This window comes from Symsagittifera roscoffensis, chromosome 4 (genome assembly GCF_963678635.1).
Source record: "Symsagittifera roscoffensis chromosome 4, txSymRosc1.1, whole genome shotgun sequence".
NCBI classification, from domain to species: Eukaryota; Metazoa; Xenacoelomorpha; order Acoela; family Convolutidae; genus Symsagittifera; species Symsagittifera roscoffensis.
The window spans coordinates 6824892-6849348 of NC_087065.1; the positions used below are offsets into that span (position 1 = coordinate 6824892).

A 24457-nucleotide genomic window follows, 5' to 3' on the forward strand; every position below is an offset into this window, starting at 1 on the left:
ATACGGGTTACGTTTCTTCAATAAGAACACATAACTCGACGCGCGAAAAAAACAATTTTTATGAATTACAAACAAAAATTTCGACAAAAGTTGTTTTTTATTATTTTTTGTGCCGAGTTTATCTACGAGTTCATCAATGAACTTAGAACTACCTGCAGTCTTTCCATCCTGTTGCTCTTCTGTCCATTCCAGACGAACACATCAGCCCCGTGGTCCAGAATGAAGACATCCCCACTGTTGAACGAACCCCACCGAGGGGGCACCTCACTCATTCGCACCCTCCTCTTCCCCTTCACGTGCAGCAGACGCGTCACCACCTTCAGTCCGTCCACGTTGCGGAAGCCGGACTTCGTCCCGCCCGGACGATAAGTTATTCCCTGGAAAAACAATCATCTTAAATATATGATACTTTGGCTTTTTGCCGCTACACCCCCCACCGTTCAAATTTTCTATTTGAATATTGATAAAAATAAATTGAATTCCAGCAAAAAAACACGCCTCATTACAAACTTGACATCAAAATATTTACAAAAAAAGAGGTTCAACTCAAGCTCGCAACTCTATAAAAGTTGTTTTATGTATTATGAAGGCTAATTGAGTAATGTAAGGGGGGGGGGAGTGGGGTGGAAAAGCTGAGATTTTCAGCTTAATTTTTTTCAACACTATCTTAGATGGTCGAACTATTTGATACAACGAAAGCGAACCATTGCAAGCTACTAAATGGTCACGAAAAATTCAATCGCAGAAAAACAGACCAGAAACACAACCACCACAGTTGAGAAGTTTTAAGTATTTTCCGAGTGTCCACTAAGCCAACAAAACGTGGTTAGATGCCAATTGATCCGAAAACAAAAATATCTAAGGAAACAGTTGTCATAGAAAATCAACCATTTTTTGGAAATACGAACAATCCAATCTCAGAAAAACAGATTGAACTTTTAACTTTTTTTACTTCCAGCCTGATTTATTAAAAACCTGATATATTGAAAACATTAATTATAATTCTTTGTTTTCGACAAAACAAGAGCCGAAATCATTTAGGCCGAATAAACTTTCTAAGCAAAAAAAAAAACAAAAAAAAACAGCAAACAAACACCTTAGGTATAGTAGTTTTAGAGAACTACAGAAGTTAATCAACGACACTTGAGACTACATAGAAAATTGATTAATGCGCAAAAAAATGTGGGGTGGCAACTAAGCCGACAAACTAAAATCCGACTAATCGGTTCTTCCCAGAACAAATTTCAATTTCAGACACTGAAAAAAAAGATCCGGCGAGGACTCGAACACTGGACATTAGATTTTAAAAGCAACTTCATTACCAACAGATAAAGTGTAATGAATTAACGTCAGACTTTTGATTTCATATGAAGCAAAGGTAAAATGATTCAAATGATTTTGTTAAACTACTTGTTAACCCGAAAAAAGTCTATGTTCCAATTTGATAACGCTTGCTAATCGCAAGCGTAACAAAAAAACTTTCTACCACGTCTATGCTTTAGAAACATTAAGGAAGATACATCAATTATCTGTGGCCGTTTTTTGTACAATTAGATGTGTGTTTGAAAACTGATGGCTAGGGTTAAATAATGCGCGTTTAAAAGCCTTGTTTTCTATTATTTGCTTCTAGACCAAGATGATACCCAGTCAATCTTGGATACTTACTTAACAAACATTTTCGTCTGCAACTAAATTCCAGTTGAGTGTGCTGAGAAACACTCTATTCTTAGTGGCAAATAACTTGATAAAAATAAGTCAAAGAAATCATTCTCAACCTGCATTGGGTTCGGGGAAGATTTTCGGGTTACTCCTCCTAGGGAGTTTCATATAGCATATTAACAGAAAGGGATCTACTTAGCAATCCCCCTATAGTATCTACTGAAGAATTGCCACCCCTTTTAATAAAAGCAGTAAATTAGCACTAGAGCATTCTATTTGTTCCGACCATTTGAAACATGGGGAGGAACTTTGTATTTGGACGTGTTTTTAGGTACCACAAACAATCATCGGAATGGGTCGAATAACATCAAATAAAAGCCCCTTCAGTCGTGATTCGAACGACATTGAAAAGTCTTAAAACAATTTTCTCAGTGTCGAATAATACAGGTTTGAAGTGTTTGATTTTTGGTCTAATTTCGAGCCAATAAAGCGAGCGTACAATAGCTTATTTAAGCCGTGAAAACTTGGTTTTAACCGAGTAAAGTTAGTTTTTGATTTTTTAGCGCCAATCAAAAAAAAATTCTTTAACTTTTTTTTGTTTTTCGTTTCTTAGTCATTTTTCTACAGAAACTGTTTTCCAATCGGCCTACTTTACAACTATGACTGTCGAATACGCCTGAGTTCTATTCATTTGTTCAGATCTTTTTTTATCACATCACGCAGAAAAAAACGACACTAACTTGAAAAAAAAAAACTTTTTTTTGTGTGTTTCTTTTTAGACTGGTCGGAACATTATGTGATACTTGCACAGTAACCGACTACCCCTGCTATAATTCAATTTTTGCTGCAATCTGATTGGCCGAAAGTTCGACTAACCCTTTTCTTGAAGCGGGTAATTGTTAAGTGGATCCAAAGAAAGTTGCTATTGCTGTACCTTTTTGAAGTAGGATGTGAACTTTGCACTCTCGTGACCTTGACACTCTCTGTACTGGACTGCATTTCCATTTAGGACCTCGTCCAACTCCACAGTCTTGTACGCTGCAACTCCTGACTCATCCTATAAAAACTGAAGTACATAAAAAGCACGTTAACAAAAAGGTAGATACGATTTTTTATAGGCTGTCCTTTTCAAGGCGTGCGGCCAGCAAGCAGACATTTTTCATTTCATACTTTACAGTAAGCAGATACATCTGACTAGGAGAGGATAGAGAATTCTGTCGGTGGGGGAATTTCGCCTATTTTTTCCAGGTCTAACAAATTGATGCAGCGATCCAAAAAAAAAACATTATAAAAAGACTTGCGCGGCCGTTATTTTAAGAACCATACCAGAATGCCGCTTTTGGGCACTGCTCGAAAAATTTTGACAAAAAACTTCTCCAATTAAGTATGAATTGTCGCCAGTGGCGTGCGCAGAAATAAATTTTTTTAGGAGGGGGTCTCGAAAAAAAATAAACATTTTGTCAACCTTTTTTTTAGGTCGACCAATTTGATTTTCCGAAATATCCGAAAATACCAAAATGAGCGATTTGAACAGCTTCTATAGCATTTGATATCAATTAATGAATATTGTTGAAAGCATGAAATTCATGACGAGACTGGGTTATTGTACCAATTGGTCGATGCACTTGCCAGTGATGAGTGTCATTATTAATTTTACTGACATTAAATGACCCATCTTTAGATTGGAACTAAACCGAATAACCAAATATACACATACAACAAAATTTCTCGTATCGGGGCGAATCCCTGAATATTCCGTTCCGATTGCATTTTAGTTGCTATGGGTAGTTTGAACAAAAACAGTTGACGAAAATTTCAAAAACGGAAAAAACTTTTAAAAAAATTTTCAGGCGTTTTTTTAAATCATCTCCCACACCGCTATGTATAAAGCAAAAACAAAGTGATATATTTTTCACTTAACAAAAATTAAATAGATCAAAGAGCATGTCTTAATCCAATCTGAAACGATTTCTAAGTATCAAGTATTCCATTTGGCAATCTTTAAACCCCCATCAAATCTTTTTAAATTTGAGCTCAATACAACAATATCTTACAAATAATTTTTTTTAAATCCCGTCTGAAAATTGCTAGTTTAAAAGTCCAAAATTATCTTGAGAAAAAACCACAAATATTCCGTCATTTTTTTCGAAAAGAGTGGGAACAATAATATACACACCAATTATCATAATCGACAAGACCTCAATATGAGCTAACATTGTCCTCTAGTTTAGCTCTTGTTTTGATAGACATGACGGAAGCACAGTTTAGTGAATTATGTTTTCACATTAGTTATTTTAAAATTCATTTTTTAGTTTATTAAAATTAATTAAAATTATTTATAAAAAAAAGCAAAAACGCCTAATTATTCTGGAATAGATCCAACAGTTTTGCTCAACTATTCGACTTTTGCTAGTCCTTCCAATTTTTGCTAGCCGAGTGAAGGATGTACAACCATGGATAAAGATTCATTCAGTGCTGATTTAAATGATCCGGACAAAAGCGTTGTTCTCAAATTGAGTAAGGATTAGACAAAAAGTAAAGAGAACAAAAGTTGCTTAGAAATTCTCAAATTAAACAAGGTGAATTTTTCCCCAAAATTCTGAACCAATATTTTATCCCAAAAATGTTTCAATGGGGCTTGTTTAATTATTCAAGAATTACGCTGAAACTACCAAATTGATTGATGAGAAATTTTTATCAAAAGAAGACTCAACGTAAATCCTAATTTCAAAGAAGCCTAATTTCAATTGTAAAACGTTTGAATTTTGCTTTTCAGCAAAATATTTGATTTTTATATAATAAAATGATCCTTTTGGCTATCCACAAAAAGTATATTCTCATGCAGATTTATAGAGATATAATTTTCTGATCAATTAGTTTTTCTAGATTCAGAGTAATTTTTCATTAATCAAAAAAGCCAAAACTATCCATTTTTTGGGCAAAATTTTGGTTGAGAATTCGAACAAATTTGCACTATTATAGTTCTGGTGAAACTCTTCTCTTTCGTTCTCTTCAAGTTTTGCCTAATCTTAACCAACCCACCTGGAGAAAAACGCGTTTGAATTTTCTAATGTTCGCTGTGTCCGGTTAAATACCACCACATAAACCGTCAACTTAACACCACAATCAAAAACTTACATATTTTTTTTCTCTAAAAGTTCATAGACAGATATTTCCAAGGAATTGAAATTTCCGAATGTCATCACTTCATTTTTGGACGAATTAACTGTTAGTAAACAAGCAATAATCCAATAATTGACTAATTTTAGATCAGTTGTAACATTCTTAAGAAAATGTTTACTAGAATTGAAAATTGATAAACCCAATTCCTAAAAATGACATCAACTTAAGAGCACTGCTGCTTGAGATACATCAATTTTCAGTAGTTTTCCATGGTAAATCAGAGCCTGTTATTGTCTGTAAAATTGTAGCTGGCCATTTGGAGTATAACCGAAAAGACCTCGTTTTCTGCCGCTTTTTTCAATACTTGTATGGTGCGTTTGTGTGTATATGAGAGGGGAGGGGATGATTAGCATTTACCTGTGAGGTGTATTTTCCGAGCCAGAAGTGTATGTTATAGCTGAATGAATTGGGTCCTGTCTTCTCGGTGTGTAGCAGCAGGTAGGAGTCCCCCTCGTAGAACGTCCCATGGTCCTTCGTCTGCAACATCACCACTTGCATTTGCTAAAACAAACAAGAAATTATAGTTTTTCTAAACAATGGGTAACATTTTGAGGCTAATTAAGGCCTTCTGGTTAAGTGTTTCAAAACGCATCAAATTCAATTAGGTCGACCAAGAAAACTAAAAATATTTCGATAACTCTCCACTGCTGGCGAAAACCGGACATTCGCCTTTGAAGAGTCATGAGCATTTGAGGAGGCCGCAGAATTGATTGTCTAAGTTAGCAAGGCGGAAGTGGAAATCTGTTAGATACTTTCGTTATTCTAACTTATAGAAAAAAATAAATGAAAGAGTATAATAGGAACAAGCATGATAAACGTAATAGTAACGGTAAAACAGAAATCAGTTTTTCGATTTACTGAGCAGAGAGTTATAATTTAAAGAGAAGTCTATTAATTTGACTACCCTGAATGTCGACTTTTCCATAAAATGTTTTTCTCTCCCAGCTTTTTAAAGAAGAGCCCAAAAACGTAAACCGAAACACTTTTTTGATAAATTACAGTCATTCTAAATACGGTCATTTCTCAAAGTTCAAACACTAGCAACCAATAAATCCTTGAAAATGTTGAAATAAACCTTGAAAGTTTTTTTTACTGTTCCGGAGTCGAACTTCCTACATGTGGATTACGATTCTCCCCTATTCGCATTTGCACCACGATCGCTCAGCGATAGGCAACCACTAGCTAAAGCAGAAAACAAAAACTGAAATTTCCAACGCTGTTGTCAAAGCAAAAAGGACACCAAATGAGCGTTTTTATTTGCGACTTGGCTTGGAAAAGTAGTAGCAAAAATTTTTTTCTTTCGCTATGAAGGAAACTAAAAGTTATTTTTTACTTTTTGATTCATCATAAAAAATTAAACGTGGAACTTCAAATCTACATAAAAAAAATTGCATACTAAAGTTTTAAGCTGCCACAGATTTTTTTCATAAATTTATATAGAAACTTTCAGCAGATTTTATGAGAACTTCTGTTCTAACCAATTGCGTAGCAACAAAGATCTACAATCTAGAGGAGATCTTCTCACTCAATGAAAAAAAAACTTAAAAGATTTTTGCAAATCATCGAGTGGGGTAAAAAAATGAGCTGTTTCAGTGGTAAATGGATTTTAAAATAAGATTTAAAAAAACTTAATTTTCAGAAAAAAATGGTCAGAATATTCCGCAAAAAACATCAAAAAAGGTCACAATATTCTTTGTAAAAACATCAAAAGATTCATCACAAGTTATGAAAAGGTCTTCACTGCGCTCATTGACACAAAAAGTCCAAAAACCTCCAAGTCTTCATTTTCTTGATTTAGCACTATCCCTTCATGGACCTCCTTGGATAAGGATCGACTAATTCAGAACTTTTTTGGCTGTATCAAATAAAAAATCTGAATTGATCATATTAGACTCTAATGCAATATAATCATTTTTTAAGTGGGCTTGAAATTTCCACAGTTCACTATATCAAAAATTTGTAAGCTTTATTAGCTCAACATACAATACTTTTTACTTGTATTACAAAATTGTTATTTTATTTTCTATAAAACAGGTAACAAGCTACTACTTTTATAAGAGAACAAAAAAAAGAAGATTTTGTAGATTTTCGAGTTTCTTGGTCTTCATTGACCTACTTACACCCACCTCATTCACCCCCTTTTTCCCATGTTCACCCCCACATCCATCTTTCCCCTCATACACATTCACCCCCACCACACCACACGTTTTTTCACTATCACATTATTTCCATATTAGGACCAAAACCAAGGACAGCAGGAAGGTAAGTATGTGTGTGTTGGTGTACCAAGAAGAAGGGTGAAATGGAGGGAAAGTGACTATGTTATATATGAAGAAGATTGTGTTAGATGAGGGGCGGTTATCTTAAAGAAAATTTAGAGGCTTAGATTCCGAGTAGAACGTAAGTGATTCAAAAGTGATGCAAAAAAGTGATTTAAAATATCCCTCAACGTACGATACAAGAGTTAATCAAAATATATTTTAAGAAAAGCAAGAAAATATGAGCATGTTGTCTAAGTTATAGGGAAAAATTCAGAAAAAAAAATTAATTTTTCGCCTCGGAGTTTTTCACCTTTGAGTATCTTATTCGGAGTAAAAAAGCATGAAGCTACACCTCAACTTATATCCAAAAATCCGAACTATGATTTCAAATTAATATCAAAACCTACTTTTGAGTAATTATCTAAACTAGTGCAATTTGATTCGAACACGTTCAAGGAAAAAAATAACTTCAATAGCAACATACAAAATCAGAGAGGTTTCGTAAAAAAAGTCAAAGCGTCTTTTTAGAAAATATTGCAGCTTTTCAAATCGGCGGAATTCAATAATTGTAGCCCACGGACAACAAATGGTCAAAAAACTAGACGAAAAGTGTCAACGAATTCAATGAAACTGAAAAAAGACTTTTTGAACATTTGTAACTTTTCATGTTTCTGAAAACAAACCCCGTTCAAGTCAATAAAACTAACTAAAAGTGTCAACGAACTCAATGAAACTTAAAAGACTTTTTGAAAATTTGTTAACTTTCAGGTTTTTGAAAAAAAAAATAGGTTTAAGCTCTTTAATATCAAGATCTTTTATAACCGACACTTTTTTATCATAAAAATAAGCATATTGGAAAAACTGGGCATCTCAAGTGGTTTTTTATTCGAATGCAACATTTAGAATTGAAAATGCACTTTCAAAAATTAAATCAATTACAATTTTTTGCTGCCTTCGAACTTTTTGATAGCCTTTAAATTGCACTAAAACAACAGAAATCACACCCCCATAAAATGCAAATAGACATTGATGACCTTTTTTTAAAAAAAAACATCCAATAAACGCGACCTAAATAAAAAAACGGTTCCCAGGAAACTAGATTAGCAAGTGAGACGTGACCCAAAAAATGAACTTAGACATCGATACAAAACCACAATTTTGAAAAATTAGACGTTATTGAGTTGTCATTGCGCCTGAAATTTGTCTTTGGACTACAATAAATTTTCTTTTGCGCATTCTTGATTGCAAATCAAATTTTCACATGTCGCAATTGTGTAGCTGTTATATAGCGTGTCTTGCTATGATAATTAATGATTGGAAATGAGGAATTGTGTTTGAGAGTAATAAAGGGATGCGCGGTCTAGGCTCAATATCTTCGACTCAGGGATGTGCTTCGTGATGTCTACCCCCTTCTCTTGAGTCTAAGCTGTTTGATTTAAAAGAGTGAGGATTAATCTTTTAATTACTATCTTTTCGCTGCTTTATTGTTATGGCTCCCTCTCTCAATTAATGATTCAATTACCTTCTAATTGATCGTTTGCATTAAGTAAATTTGAGTTTAACACTTTGTCATTGACATATAATGGCATTGATATTTAAGTCTAATTCGCACCAATTATGGTAATTAATAATGAGTAACTAACATAGGCGTGAAGCACTATGTGACACTTACACACCTGTTGATTGTTCCCTGGCGGCTAATAACCAAGGGAGAACCTGAGTTAGCACGCACCGGGTGTAATATGGCACTGCATTAATTAGATTCGTAATATGCGTAGAGAAGCAATTGATTTGTACTTTTCAATATAAAGGCTATAGTTATAAGTCATTGATTGACACAAAATGTTATTAATCTCTGAACTAAATTAAGTACATTCAACATGTTGAACACAGTTATAGTAGGACTCAGATATACGCAAATGCATGCCCCTAACTGTTCAGAATATATACATGATTAAAAGGATTTAGGTATAAACAAGACAAGTCAAGTCTCTGATAGGAAGTGAGACAATCCGATGTCAAAGTTAATTTGGCCACGTAGTCAGTCTTATGGGTGATTTATGAATGTGAGTTCAATGACTGCCAGTATCTGGTCAAATTTGGCTTAAGCTCTCCTCTCTTCCTCTTTCGTTAAAGCTCGTTTCGTTCAAGACAACCTGTGATTCTTGTGTTCTGCTGATGTTCCCCATTGAGGAGCAGGCTGAGGTTAGTCTTGATCGGTTGGTTGGCGTTTGAAAGGCATTCAGTTCTGCTTGTGTTAGTACCATGTATTTCTCACGAAGCTTGGACCCCTCCTTTTGGAAGGCCTTCCTGTCAGATACTGCTACTGAGAGCACCGGTCGAAGTGCGATGGTTCCATCCTGCCCTTTCAGAAACTTCGGAGTCAATCTTCTGAAGATGGCAAACCGGTGGTAGAGGTATATGGCTAAAGCGTGTAAAAGCAGGTTTCCAATGAAGACTGTCAGTGTTAACGTCAGAGAGATTTTTAGTGGCACATACTGTTCCATTTTATCCACTAGGGTGGGTTTCAGTAATCTCATGTGATGGGCGATCGGCTTTGCAATGTCATTTAGCTGGTCTGTTTTTGTCAGGTGAGGGCTGTCTATCAGTTTCGCTTTTACTTCCCGCAGCAATTTAACTCCGGCATCTGTTTTTGATTCATAATACGGGAGTTCTGTTAAGTCTGGCAATTCTGAAAGAAGATGCGACATGGGTCCGGCAAGTTCACGGTAATCCGTTTTGCTGGAAGTTTGTCACAGCTAGTGAGATCCGGCCTGATTTTTATATATTTAATGATCAACTGAGTCCCACAGTCTAATGTTATCAGACAAATTTTACAGCCTGCATGATCTTCCCGTTTGGGGGTGTTAAGCTCTTCAAGGCTGTACTCTCGTAGGGAAAATGACGCACGTGTTATCCCTAATGTTAATACATGGGGTTTTCGTGCATTTTTTGAGATCTCCAGGAAGTTGACTTCTGCTAGTGAGCCGGCTTTGTGCACGTGTCCGTAAGGTGCTGCAATGATGATAACCGGTGAAAGTTTGGGTGGTTCTTTCATAAAATTTTTGAGGGATCAAAAAAACGTGTTATCCCTAATGTTAATACATGGGGTTTTCGTGCATTTTTTGAGATCTCCAGGAAGTTGACGTCTGCTAGTGAGCCGGCTTCGTGCAGGTTCCTCATGGGGGGTATAATGATCGCTGAGCCCAAAAAATTCTGTGTTAGACATATACGAAGACTTTAATGTCGCTTTTTCGGAAAACGTCGTAGATGATGTTAAAAACTGAGTTTTCTCGCAATTTATCAAGTCCGCAGCCTATCTTGGGAATCGCTATTTGTGATATCCCTTACTCGATTAATTGTTTCTTCATGCAGCGGAGGCTGCGTGTAAGATCATAATAGGAAGGTTTTTTGAAATATTGCGATTTGGTCACTAGATTGAATATTGATTTGTTTTGAGAAGGAATATTCATTGATACTGAAGCTCCGACTTGTGGTGTTTCGATCGACTTCAGCGTGGGCTGTAGAGTTGGGTAGGCCTCGCAGATCTGCTGTGCTATTCCTGCGCTCATCTGGAAGTCATTCGAGACGCAATGGGCTATTGGGCCAGGGAAATGCAACAGATTTCCTGTGCCAAATATGATATTTGGTTCTTGAATTGTATTCATTGAATCTTTGCTGCTTCCGGCTTCATCGTTGGGCCTCACTGCCTGTTTTGCGCGTGCAAGGCTGTTTTTTATTATACTCTTCTTTTGTTCTCTTGGAGGGAAGGATTCATTTGCCTTAGCTGCTTGCAGTCGTATTTTTGCCTGCTTTTCTTTCCGTGTAGATCTTGGGCTAAAGGTGACCGGAGCGATTTCGTGTCCATCTACTGTTCGCAGACCATACTTTTGAGGCTGCATCTCCCGAGGTGGTATCGGGTGGTATTGTACGTCGTTGCTGAATCGCGCTTGTCCATAAATCCTGTCACGTGCTATGGCTGCTGCTTTGCGTTTTGTTCGCGGTGGTTCTTGTACGTGTTGTTCTTCGGCATTGTCGTCGCGTCCTTGTGCAATTTCACCTGGTTCTTCCGCTCCCGCTCCGTCCATGTGATCTTTTCCGAGGGGTACGTCCTGTTGTTCAGGCCGTGGCGGATTAACTGGATCCCGTTCTTTGTCAGGTGGGGTTGGCGGTCGTGGAGGTAGCATTGTTGCTGGTGGCTCACGTGGTGGTGGTGCTGGTGGTGGTGCTGGGGGTATCGGTGCCATCGCTACTGCAGGGGCTGGTGGTGGCAGCGCTGGTGCTAGGGCTCCTCCTAATGGTATTGATAATCGGATGGTCGTCGGGGCTGCTTGTGGGATTTCGCAGTTGGGGTGTGGTTGGACATCCTCAAGCAGTCTAGGTAGGTAGTCGTCAAATAGTCCCGGCTCACTGCGGTACTTGCTGAGTGACGGGTCCACCACGAATTGAGTTGTGTCTATTGGGTCAACGTCTTCTGGTTGGTGCTGTGGTTGAATCGATCGGAGACGTATTCTGTGGACACACTGCGTGTGGTTGGTTCCGACTTTCCTTACTATATAATTGCTGTTTGTTAGCACCTTTTCTACTCTGTATAGGGGGAGCCATACTTGGAGTGATTTATTCCTGTTATCAGACTGATTTGTCAGAAGAGGGTTGAGGAGTAGGCAAAACGAGTGAAGGACTAGCGGCTGGGCTAATGCTTTCTGGTCGTAGTATCCTCGGTATCTGTGGTATGATGACACGATGTTGTCTTTTGTCTCCCTGAATTTTTCGAGCATCGCGTCTTGTAGCGCGGTTACAAAGTCGGCGTCAGCTGTAGCAATTTCCAATGCTTTGGTCGAAAATCTGAAAGATGGTGCTAGGGCAACATCCGATTGACGAGTAATATGAGGTGTTATGTATGAAGGTCCCAAGGGGTACGTAACGTTGCCAATCTGTCCATTGAGCGTCAGTATTGAGTTTGAGAATTCTTTTCAAGGCCCCATGGGATCTTTTTACTAGTCCTATGGTTTGTGGGTGTTTCAGCGTTGCATGATCGATTTGGATGTCTAGGAGGCCTGTGAGTTCGTGAATTAACTTGGACGTGAATACACTTCCCAGGTCCGAGAGTATATTTTTTTGTACGTAGCTGTGTGTGAAGAACATCTTTGTCAGTTCTCTTGCGAGAGTGTCTGCACTTGCGTTTGTCATCGGTGCTGCGAACAAGTATTTGGAAAAAACATCAATTCCAGTTGAGACGAACTTGTAGACTGGTGACTTCAGTGGTCCGACAATATCGATTTGCATCATGTCACCTGGGTATGATTGTAGTGATGAAAGTGGTTGAAGTGGCGTTGTTTGATGTTTACTTGACGCATTCTTAAGCTGCGGACATGTTAAACAGTTTTTGACTGTATTGACCAAATACTCCGAGAATCCTGGAAAGTAGAATCTCTTTCTGAATTCTTCTGTGGTTCGTGTCATGCCAATATGTCCTCCTGTCATCGAATTATGGACTCTATATATGGTTTCGTTCCACAGGTGTTTTGGTACACAGAACTGTTTATGTTTGATTTTGCCAGTATCATCATAGAAATTGCGTAGAAGAACTTCATCTTCAATGACTAGCCTATTAAATTGCTTGGCGTACTTCTTTAGTCGGCTGTTAGCATACGTCAAATCCGGTATTTTGTTTTCTTTCATCCACTTTTTAACTTCTTCGATGTCGGAGTCCTGATCTTGTTCCTTTTTCCTGTCAATGGGCTCGTTTTTGGAATCTAATTCTATGTGAGTTTCTGCCGGATCTGGGTATTCTATCCCGTTTATCATGGGCCTCTTAAGTTGTACAAGTGATTTAGGCTCGAGTGTGCCCTTATTATCGCGGGAGATTTGTGTATCGAGGTACGCTTGGTAAAGTCCTAATCTTTGCAGGTCTGCAGTCAGAGCTTCGTCGACTTGTTCTCTTTCGGGAAATGCCTCCGCGATCAGGTTTAGCGATGCGTCAGGAATTCGTGCTGTCGAGTCAATATAAATTTCCCTGACTGGTATTTTGTCAGTCAGTTTGAGGGAAAGGGATGCGGAGGGGTCCGTTTGCATCCTGGACAAGAAATCGACAGCGTAGTTGGCCGTTCCTGGAATGTGTGCGATGATGATGTTGAAAGACATACTCTATCGAGGAAATTCCACACTGATGGGGGTATTGTTTTTGCTTGAAAAAATTGAGTGAGGCTTCGATTGTCTGTTAATACTATCACGGGTTTGGCAGATCCCCAAATGTAGTGCGAAAAGTGATCCAGCGCAAAATACAATGCTAAAAATTCTTTGTAATAGATTGAGAATTTTAGCTGTGCTGTGTTAAACAGCCGAGAGCCGAACGAGACGGGTGCGTACGTCTTCACTTCTTCGTTTTTCTCGTTTTTTACGTAGTCTTCGACCATCAGAACAAATCCGGTGCCGTGGTAGCTGGCATCGAAAAGTATGACATACTGCAGCCCTGGCTTGGGTAGTCTGAGTGTCAACGTGGTCGCTTGTATCAAGTCTGCTTTTAGAGTTTCAAGGTTTTTATAGTGATCTTCCATTATTTCGAAATCGATTTGCTTTTTCAGCAGCTTATAGAAAGGTATTAGTTTTTCGCCAAGACTCGGCATGTAGTTTCTAAAAAACTGTACAAACCCAATGAGTCGCTTTACTTGTTTCACGGTTCTTGGCATTTTTATTTTGCTTAGAAATGCGGAAATTTTTGCTTCCTCTGGCGTAACTCCTTGTGGTGTTACTACATTTCCTAGGAATTTCATTCTTTGTGTTCCTATTTCGCATTTCTTAGGTGAAAGTTTTAAGCCTGATTTTCGGATGCATTCGAATATTTTCTTTAAAGTGGGTATTAGTTCCTCATAATTATTCACCGCACTTCCTATATCATCCATGAATTGTGTGCACAAGTCGGCTGCTAGGCATGGATCGAGGTAGTGGCGGATGAATGAGCTGAATCCCGTGACAGATTTACTTAGGCCTTGGGCTAGGCATTTGTAGGCGTACGTCCGCGACCCGAAGTTAAATGCCAAAAGTTGGACCGAAAGGTCATCTGCCATTTGCACACAATGGTATGCTTGTGAGCAGTCCAATTTAGTAAACAAACTCTTTCCGGCAAAATGGTTTGATGCATCGGTAATGTTTGATATTGGAAAATTGCTATTTATATAGTCCGTTTTGATTGAATGGTTGATACGCCGGAGGTCAATCAACATCCGCAATTTTCCAGATGGCTTTCTATGTGCAAACAACGGACTACTGTATTTAGAATGTGACAGTGTTGTTATAAGTCCAAAGTAGTGCATCAGAGCTAATTCAACCGTCAGTTCATTCCTTAGTTGGATGGGCGTAGGTGGTCCTTGAGTGTACAGTGGGCGTTGATGTTCGGGTGTCAGCTTGATCTTTAGGTCGGAATTATAACCCACGTCAAATCTGTGTTTGGCAAATATATCCGCATATTCGATCAGCAAATGTTCTACTTCTGACCTTTGGTCATTTGTCAACACTGAATTCTCCCACTGAAAAATACTCAAAAAGGTCATCCGGTCATGAATGTTATTATTTGGTTCAATTTTCTCAAGACCTTGAAAGTAGAGGATTTGGTCGTAAATTTCCCTTTGGATACTGGGAAGTGATTCCGGGTTAGGGCACGTTTCGGGCGTCGGGAACCAAAATTTCTCGTATTCAGGTGGTGGTTTTTGTTCTGATCCTAAAGAAGGGCTTGTTTTTTGCGAGATTATTTCGTTCATTCCGAGTTCGACATTATCCGGCTGGTTCATTTTCGCTAATGCCAAAGTTTGCGGCTCGATCTGTATTAAATTTTCGTATTCGGTTAGCGTGAGTATCGAAAATTTTCCGATTTCGGTTTTAAAAGGCAACGTTAAGTTATGTTTTGTCATGTTAAATGCAGTGACATAGACGATATTTTGTTTGTTAACTTCATTTATTGATGAGGTTACTGCTAATTCGCATTTTTCTTCGAGTTCCTGTGATGGGACTACGATTCCTGTCGTTTTTTTCCATGTCAGTCGGGATATCTTGTAATTGGCACTCGATTATGACTGTTTGATGAGGTGCAATTATTTGTTTCGTGGTGAGAACAAGAGGAAATTTTTTCTCTCGGTTGGTGCGTCTAGGTGCATTGGCGGGTTTAATTTCGTTGATTTGGAGTGTCAAATCTGGAAAAAGAAGTAGATTGTATTTTGAGCAGACATGTATATGGTGTTTTTTAAAGAAAGGGTTTCCCAGGATCGTTGAATTCGCTGAATTCAGCACTGGGAACGTTTCCGTAAAGTTCATATCTGCCATATGAAATTCAATGGTTACTTCAGTTTCAATTGACACCAGTTGGCCTCCTGCCATTCGCACTTGCTTGAGGTTTGATTTTGCCGTTTTATAGGGTGCGAATAGTGTTTTTTCGTTTTTAATTTCATCGAATGTTTGTTTCGAAATTACGTTTGCACATGCTCCTGTGTCAATCAGTACTCTTCTTTGAAGGCTTGGCGCTAATCTGATTTTCATATAAGTTAGCACTGTTCCTTCGGTTGGGATGACTGCGTACAGATCAATAATTTCATCGTCTTGTACCTCTTGAATATTTGATTTGCGTGATTTTCGCGATTTACGTGATTTTTGTGATTTAGATGAATTGACTGACTGACTTTGTGGCTGAATTAGTTTTTTGGTTCCATTTGGAACGGGAAATTCTGTTGCTGCTGTCCCTGTGGCTCGGGTTTGTGCCAACATTGGCTGATAGTATGGCCAAACTTCCCGCAGTGGTCACAGAACTTTGATCCAGTGCGTACTGCTGATGTACTAGGATTTTGGGTGTGCATCTGCTGCATCATTGGTTGTGAGGCTTGTTGGGCAAACGGGTTGTTCTGTTGTGGCTGCGTGGCTGTCGCTTGTTGCTGTTGGTGTTGTTGAGGGTACATCTGGTTCGGAGAGAATTGGACATTCTGTTGTGTATGAGGATAGTTCTGGCTTTGTTGGAACTGTGGGTTCGGTTGAATTCCAGATATCTGTGGGTGAAACTGGAACATTTGTGGGAGGTACTGCATATTTTGGAAACCAGGGAAACCTTGGTTTCCGTATCCCCCATCATTTCTCTGCTGTCCGTTCTTTTTTTCTTTACCAAATCTACCCCTTCTTTGATTGTATCTCTGTTGTCCATTCCGTTGATATCCATTCCATTGATTAGGGCCAGATGTATTGTCCTGGTTTGGGCCTTGTCCAGTCCCTTGGCTTTGTGCATTAATTCCGTGATTTTGTTGTTGTTGGGTTTGATTATTATTCCCACCAGTGTTTTGGCTATTCAGTTGAGAGCTCTGCTGGGTTTTTCCGTTGTCACCTTGTGGTCGTGACTGGATCATTTTTCTCTGATCCGATAGCTCACTACGGACTTCGTTGAGTTGTTTCTCGATTTGTTCCCGGGCTGTTGTTAGTTTTGACAACGCACTGATTAGGTTGTGAGAAACTGTATCTCCAATTTCATTGAAACTATCTTCTGGGTAATCCTCATTACGACAAACGTCTCTAATTGTCATTTGTTTGCGTGCCAGGTTGCAAAATTTTTGTACTGTTGTCGCAGCTGGTTGTTCCATCAACTTCGAACGGAGCCAGTTGGGCATGCCTTTTATAAAAAGACGTTTAATCTGGTTGTTCCTATGATCATTTTCTGCGTCAAGTCGTTCTTGGCGTTGCGCCGTCTCTCCATGGAAACGCGCTGCATCTGCATCGGCTGCCGCGCCTTCTAGTGCCGCATCGAGTGGGGCAACGACAGGTAGATCCGGTGTCGGGTAGGCTCGTTGTGCCTTTTTTGTGAGGTTTACCAGGAAATTCTCTGGTGAGTCTCGCTTGATATCAAACTTTGATTGTTCAAGTGTTAGAACGTGGACCTCTTGCAATTGAGGGTTGCAAAAATGGTCGCGTAGTGCCGCTAGACTAAGAGGTACGTCGATTCTTGTTAGTGCTGACAGTGTCTGGTAGAATCGCAGAGCGCTATCTCGCAGGTGCAATTGTAGAAAATTCGCTTGCTGAGCATTTGCGATTCCCGCAACTCCAACGTATCCTTGGAAGAGCTGTTCGAATTGGGCGAAATCTTCGTTATCGCTTCCACCAAATGGTTCGACTGAGATTTGAGCGTGCGCCATCTTATCACAGTTATATGATTGTCAAGTCTGATTAACAATGATATCAGATGAATCAGTCGCTATTTTATAGTGGAAATAATTAATGCCTAGTGGGTACTTGATTTTTAAGGACGTAATTATCGTCTCTGAGAAAATATATAGATAACTCGTACCATGAGTAGTTACGAAAAGGAGTTAATTAACTCTTGTTGCTATATTTTGAACTCTCTACTTTTTAAATTAACTTTTCTTGCGGCTTTAATATTATTCCACCATTTTTTTTTTGAAATTTGGTTAGACTTTAAACACTGGATAGGTTTTCAGGCGGTTCTCATGGATGATTTCATATGAATGGTTTCAAATGAGCACTCATCAATTTTAATTGAAGCACCGAGAGTTTTAAGTTTAAGTTTTAACTAACTGTTTTTGTACTTGTATCACTTTCCTGGAGAAGTATAGTAGTTGTCATCAACACAAAACAGTTGAAGTTTCCTTTTGCCCCTTGCTGTCGTCTCTCACTGGCTGTAGTCAGTTTCTGTTTTTGCCCCGCTTTTCTGCTGTTTGAGCCAGTTACTGCCGTGATCTTGTTTTAGCTTGTGGCGTATTGAAGTCGTCTTGTTTTGGATGTCGTCTTGTTTTCGCTCTCACTTTGTAATCAGCTTCAGCTTGTCTTGAAAGGTTGGTAACATCATCCCACTCATAGTCACCATGTTATATAGCGTGTCTTGCTATGATAATTAATGATTGGAAATGAGGAATTGTGCTTGAGAGTAATAAAGGGATGCGCGGTCTAGGCTCAATATCTTCGACTCAGGGATGTGCTTCGTGATGTCTACCCCTTTCTCTTGAGTCTAAGCTGTTTGATTTAAAAGAGTGAGGATTAATCTTTTAATTACTATCTTTTCGCTGCTTTATTGTTATGGCTCCCTCTCTCAATTAATGATTCAATTACCTTCTAATTGATTGTTTGCATTAAGTAAGTTTGAGTTTAACACTTTGTCATTGACATATAATGGCATTGATATTTAAGTCTAATTCGCACCAATTATAGTAATTAATAATGAGTAACTAACATAGGCGTGAAGCACTATGTGACAGTAGCTGAAGCATTTCAAAGCTGATTCAGATATTTCGCATAATGTTTTATAGATCTTTTATAATGAAAATTTTGATACGCAATGGAATTATATAATAATTGTGTATTTGTGAACATTTATTTTGAGCAACTTTTCGTCCAAAATACTAATTTTACAAAACATATAACATCTAAATTCCAGATTATCAGTGACGCCTAATTTGCTTTCCGTAAAGTTCATGTCACCCAAAAATACTTCACTTCGTTCATTGACACTCAATCACAATATTGAATTATCCCATTTTAGACCCTGCATGAGTGAAACTAGAATTTACACAGCTAAATGGAACGTGGCAAGAAATCAGATAACCGCTTGTTAGATTTCTTCGAGATAAAAAAAGCAATTTTCGTCATCGAAAAAATTCATTCCGATGAAAATTATGACAGACGCAAAGCAGAGCTTCGCACCACTTGCGATTCAAAAACAGAAAGCTGCGTACCAGCTCATCCACCAAAGAATTCCGAAATCTGTTTTTCCAATTGAACCATAAATATTGAAATTGGATGGGTATTTTTTGAGAAGTCAAAAATTTCCGAAAAACGGTCCAAGTTTCAAAATTTTGACTTTTCCCTAGACAATTAAACATCTTCCTGGAAAAAAGGTAAGGTCTCTAATGCATTGATGATTGTCAAAACCCTTTATTTCGATTTAACTTTTGATATCAGATTATACAGGCTAGTTTTCGATGAAAGTAACAAAGTTTCCAAAAATGATCAAAAACTCAAATAATTTTTAAAATAAAAATTGGAGCGTAGCCGCTTACTCCGGGAAAATTCTCACAACCTGCTGTTTTAATTGAGCCTTTCATAAGTTATGAAAGGGTAATTTTTCAGAAACATAGAAAAAATTTTTAAAAAAATCAATTTCAAACCAAATTGTCAAAAATGGCCTTTTTTGAGGCCAGAACTTTACTCTTTTAAAATTAGGACAAACTGGTTTATGCAGAAGAGATGTTCACTAACTGTTCTTGCCATTGAAACCTTAATATCAGATTTGGCTGGGTAAGAAATTTAGTCTAACATTCACCGCATTCAAAATTTCAAAAGTCTTTCGAGGTGAAGTAAGGCTAAAGAAGACTATAGTATGCAGACATACAATAAATAGCCGGTCTTTCATTGGTGCCAGTTTTTGAAAAAAAATACAATGAAGGGAAAAATTAAAACATCAACGAAAAATGAAAAAATTTGCCAAAACGTCTCAAAAAAAATAAAAATTATAGAAACCAATTTCAAACATATTGCGCTACAAAATAGTGAATGGACAAAAAAAAGCAGCCAAAAAAGTTATGAGAAATTATGTTGGAAAATTTTACTTGAAAAAAAACATGGGTTAACGAATTGTTATAGCGTTCTCTGAAATTGTACAAAACGATTTTTTCAAAAGTCCGTGATATGCTAACCATGTCGACATGGGCATTCAAATGATATTCGATATTCCTAATTTTGAGTTCTTCCATGCAAAAATTCTACATTTAAGACGGTTCGGGACTTGATACTCTGACCATTCGAGCGGCAAGCAGGAGCTCTACTATATACTGCGTGAGTAGATGAGAACAGTTAATGTTTCATAATACAACAAAATCAATTTATTGCAGATTTTGTCAGAAGAGTTCCAGATTACAGAACATAGCTCAAGCCACTGCCAGAACGTTGAAACTCCTCTAGTTGCGGCACTGTTTACTTAATCTAATAGCCGTTTAATTGAAAATGTCATTTCAAATTAAATTTAAAAATTATAAAATTAAACAAATTTAAGGAACTGCAGCGGAGGCAATTTTTGGATCTGAATCACTTACCTCAATTCTCCATATAGTCATGCCCACCTTCGTCGCAACCCCTTTGAAAGCCGGATCTAACATTCTTGCTAGTTTAAAATTAGCTGTGTTTTGATTAAGAGTTGAAATGAATCAATTTTTGACCAAAATAGATAGGACTAACAGAATTCAAGGCAGGGCAGTTATTAACTAGCAATTCAGTAGCCACTTGTCAGCAGTGTGTATAAATAAACGGATGGTATTCGCTGTTTAGTACAACTGGTTATTATAAATTGGTAGAAAAATGCAGGTGACACTCAACCTGCAGATGTATACTCAGTTTTTTGGGGCTCCGATAAGATGCAGTGATTGCGGTTTATTGTCGAACCAAGTCCTCGTTTTATGAGAGCGCACGAAACGCATCAATTGTCAGACCAGCTGTAAGTTTTCTTGGATCTAGCTTAAGTGTATACACTAAACCTTGTTGAAATACTTCTGTGGGATAAAAATATGAATATTTCAATTATTCGATAAAATAATGCACCGCATCAGCGCAGATAAATCAGTAGCAATAAAATCTCAAAAACGTACAGTCATTTTTGCAATTGCACCACAATCTATTCAAGCAGTCCAAACCATCAAATCGTCTTTGTCTCCGCGTCTTTCAAGCTGGAAAGCCTCTTTACTTTTTAGCTCAACAGAAGAATAATTTTATACACTACACAAAAATAGTCCAACAGCTTTTTTGAGCCATCCAGTTCTATTAAGCTCAATGGAATGAGGTGTTCAAAGATTCGACTGTTGAAATGTAACAGTGGCACAAAAAAAAAACCATTTTCTTTATAATAGGAGAACATTTTAATTGAGATGAGATGTATGGTTTCAATTTTTCGGTTTTTTGTCAACCTTTTTTTATTTTTAGTTCGCCCTAGTGCTTTCTATTTGAATAGATTAAAAAGAAAGATTATTAAAATAAATTTAACGTCATTTAACAGAAAAATTGTATTTTAACTTGACAAATCGCTTAACATTTTGTCAAAAAATCTTCTCTCTATCTTATTTTTCAGTAGCTGCGTTTCGTAGAAAGTTTCAGTCTCATCTGTATAAACTAAATAGTTTAATTAAAATTGTTGCTTCAAATTATTATTATTTTTTTTCATTTAAACTATTCCCACAATAACAAAAACGGATTAAAATCGATTGCATACAGAAAAAATATAAAGAGTTCACAACAATTGTATAACCTTTAAAAATACTGACCTTTCTACGACTACTATAACTTCTCAGAAAAAACCGATCTTGTATGGATTATAAAACAAGAATATAGAGATTATATAAAAAATTATCTGTAGATTATATCCAGATTTTATAGAATAAAAAAATCAATTCCTTTAGGCACTTAAACTCATTTATTTTTCATGAAAAGAATCCATTCTATCTGTATAAGAATCGATTATCGCTCGCATATGGTTAAATATAAACCGATGGTATTCTTACTTTAATCTGTGCATTTTGTATATAATCGACATTTATCCATTGTGTGGGTCGTATTTGAGTTTAAAATTATCATTTCAATTTCACTGCGCACAATTATCTCATTTCAATAAGATTAAATGAAGCAAAGTTTCTGCTGAAACAACAGAATCAGCCGCAGGCGATTTTTTTGAATACATGCAGCTTAAGAGCATTTTTAGAAAGTTTTGACTAAACATTTGTAGTGTCTGCGCGCACTCCACAGTCAAAATTGGCAACTATTGGTGCCGTAGTTGCCTTCGACAAATATTAGGGTTGGTGAGCCAGAAACATCTGCAATAAAATAGTGCCAAATGGGCAACCAGAATTGAGAAGCCTGTATCAGGGCAGTCACATGCTCCTCTCGGCACGCTACTGATGCAGATGAGGGAATCATATGTTTTTAGAAAGCTGCCCCCATTTTTAAAGCGTTTCCAAGATTGAAACAAAGTTTCGCTAATTAGTATGATTTTAGTCACAGAGGCAAGGCAGAGCTTCGCACCACCCACGATACAACTCAGACTTAGAAAATTAGGCAGATGCCACTAAATCAGAAAAAAAACTACTATCTACAAAACATTCAAACGTTTTTCTAGAATGATGTTCATTTTGAGCAAAACATTCGAATTAAATTCTGCAACTTGAAGAATCCCTCTCCTCTAAAAGCTTAAAATGACGCAATATAATTGAGAATCAGTATCACAATTGTCGAAACCATTTAAGCCAATTAAACTTTAGGTAAATAAGAAAAACGACGTACAAAAGGAAAAGAAATAAAAGTGACCTCAAATTTACACATGATAGGAACGAATCAAAACGCCTTCCATTTACCGCAAATCTTGCCTCAACCAGACGAAAATTGCATAATTTGAAGACAAGTCGACAATAAAGCAGACAAACAATTTCGTGGTTATCAGCTTCTCGCCACAATCGAAACCATGCTTTTGTCATCTCATGCATGGAATTTACCTCCAGACGAAACGAGCCAAATTGGTACCTCTTCCTTAAAATGCTGTTAAAGTAGGCTTAGAAAATGATTCAGCGATCTTTTTAAAGCTCCACTTTCGCAATTAGAAGTAGATAATGTTTTTCAAGACTTTTACACTTTCGCTGTTCGATGGTGGAATTTGCCTTCCTTTCAAAAGGAAATGAACGAAACGTACAAAAATCAAACCGCGATTAAGTAACTTTGAGCCTGACCAAAAAATAAGACTTTTCCTAAAAAATAACAAAAAATCATCACGATCCATATAAGAGTCCGAACTACGTTCATCGACTCTTAATATCCTTTTCCATTTAAGCGTCCGTTCTTGTTAGGTAGACAAAAAACTTTTCTCGAAAAAATTCTCTCGATATACTTCGAAAAAAATTTGCATTAAAAGGTGCAATTAGGTTGAAAAAAGTGGAGGCACCGTAAAACACGCTCGAGAAGTGAAATAAAAATATTTCATAATTTTTTCCATAATGTAACTGAACAGCAACTGAAAATTCATCAATGCGTATAATATGCCGGATATCGTACAGAAAAGCGTATGAATTGTCGTCGGATCAACAAAAAACATCCGTATAAATATATTTTTGGGTATATTGCTAGCCATACGTGTTCATAAAATCACAAACTAAGAATACAGTCGTGTCATTACAGAGAAAGCCCAGTGCGCTTAATTTTAAAGGTTTTTGTTACGGATATTTCCACCTGTTGGAGACTTTCATTAAAAGGGGTCTCTGTGAAAAAAGGGGTCCCTGTGAAAAAAGGGGTCACTTTGGAAACAGCGTACGATGCAATCACAGCATTGCAAGCTTGCGAATAGAAAATGAGAGGGATATAACCAAATCGAAAAAAAATGGGAAAAAGTAAAACATGTAAAAAAAAACTTTGAGCAATCAAGGTTCAAAACTGTAAACTGTGTTAAGACAAAGTATCTAATTTTTTTAAATCAAACAGTTTTTTCTATCAATTATCAAGGCTATAAATTTATTAATTACAGAAAAATATCAACATAGTCAACTGACAGTTGGAAAAGAGTAATGAACGCCAGGAAACTGAAAAAAAAACTGACTCGTTTTTTCAAAAACATTCAACTTTGAATATCCTTTGAATATCGAAGAAAAAAATAGATGGCCTTAAAGCTCTTTGAATTTGTAGAACAATTTATGATAGACCTTTTTTGCTTAAACTAACCCAATTTGAGAAAACTGGATCAATAGGTAAATTTTGCCTGGAAATCTGATGACTTAATTTCGAAATTAGAGGTCCATCACGTTTTTTAAGACCTTACAATTTTGCTGTTCGATAGTGGTGGAGTTTGTCTTCCTTTTAACAATGGAAATTCACTGAACTTAGAAAAAAATCACAAGTCAAAACGCGAAAAGTCAAAATTGAGCGTGAACAAATTTTAAGACTTTTTCCCTAAAAAAAATCAGCAACGCCCATATAAGAGTACTCACTACGTTCATTACTCTTAAATAAGATGTTGTAATATTATGTAAAACGACGCATATATCTTGAACTTCCGTGAAATTATTAATTAAAAGTTAAGATTTATCTGTCATAGATTTTTTTCTGAGTCAGCGTTTTGCCGCACCCGTACCTTCTAAGCAATATTACTCTGTTCTGGAAGATAGTTTGATTGTTTTTAGACTTTTGAACATTCTCTCTGATTATAAACTTTCTCTTGAACTATCAAATTTCAATCGTTCTTCCTCATTATGAAAACAATTTTTCTTCCATAAGATTTCTTGTTCCAGTTTTCAAATGAACTAAGGAACATTTATGCTAGCTGGGGCCTTTTCATCGTACCCTATATCGACTAC

The 24457-nt window shown here is 37.2% G+C and overlaps 1 protein-coding gene across 1 annotated transcript in view; it reads right to left on the reverse strand.

The window, feature by feature from the left end:
- Positions 1 to 20904, reverse strand: part of LOC134844309 (advillin-like) — a gene marked incomplete in the record, with an annotated part of 67020 nt that extends 46116 nt beyond the window's left edge. The window contains 4 exon segments of the mRNA XM_063860940.1: positions 153 to 377; positions 2594 to 2716; positions 5200 to 5343; positions 20174 to 20904. Coding sequence (XP_063717010.1) covers positions 153 to 377; positions 2594 to 2716; positions 5200 to 5343; positions 20174 to 20236 — 555 coding nt within the window.
- Between the last annotated feature and the right edge of the window lie 3553 nt (positions 20905 to 24457).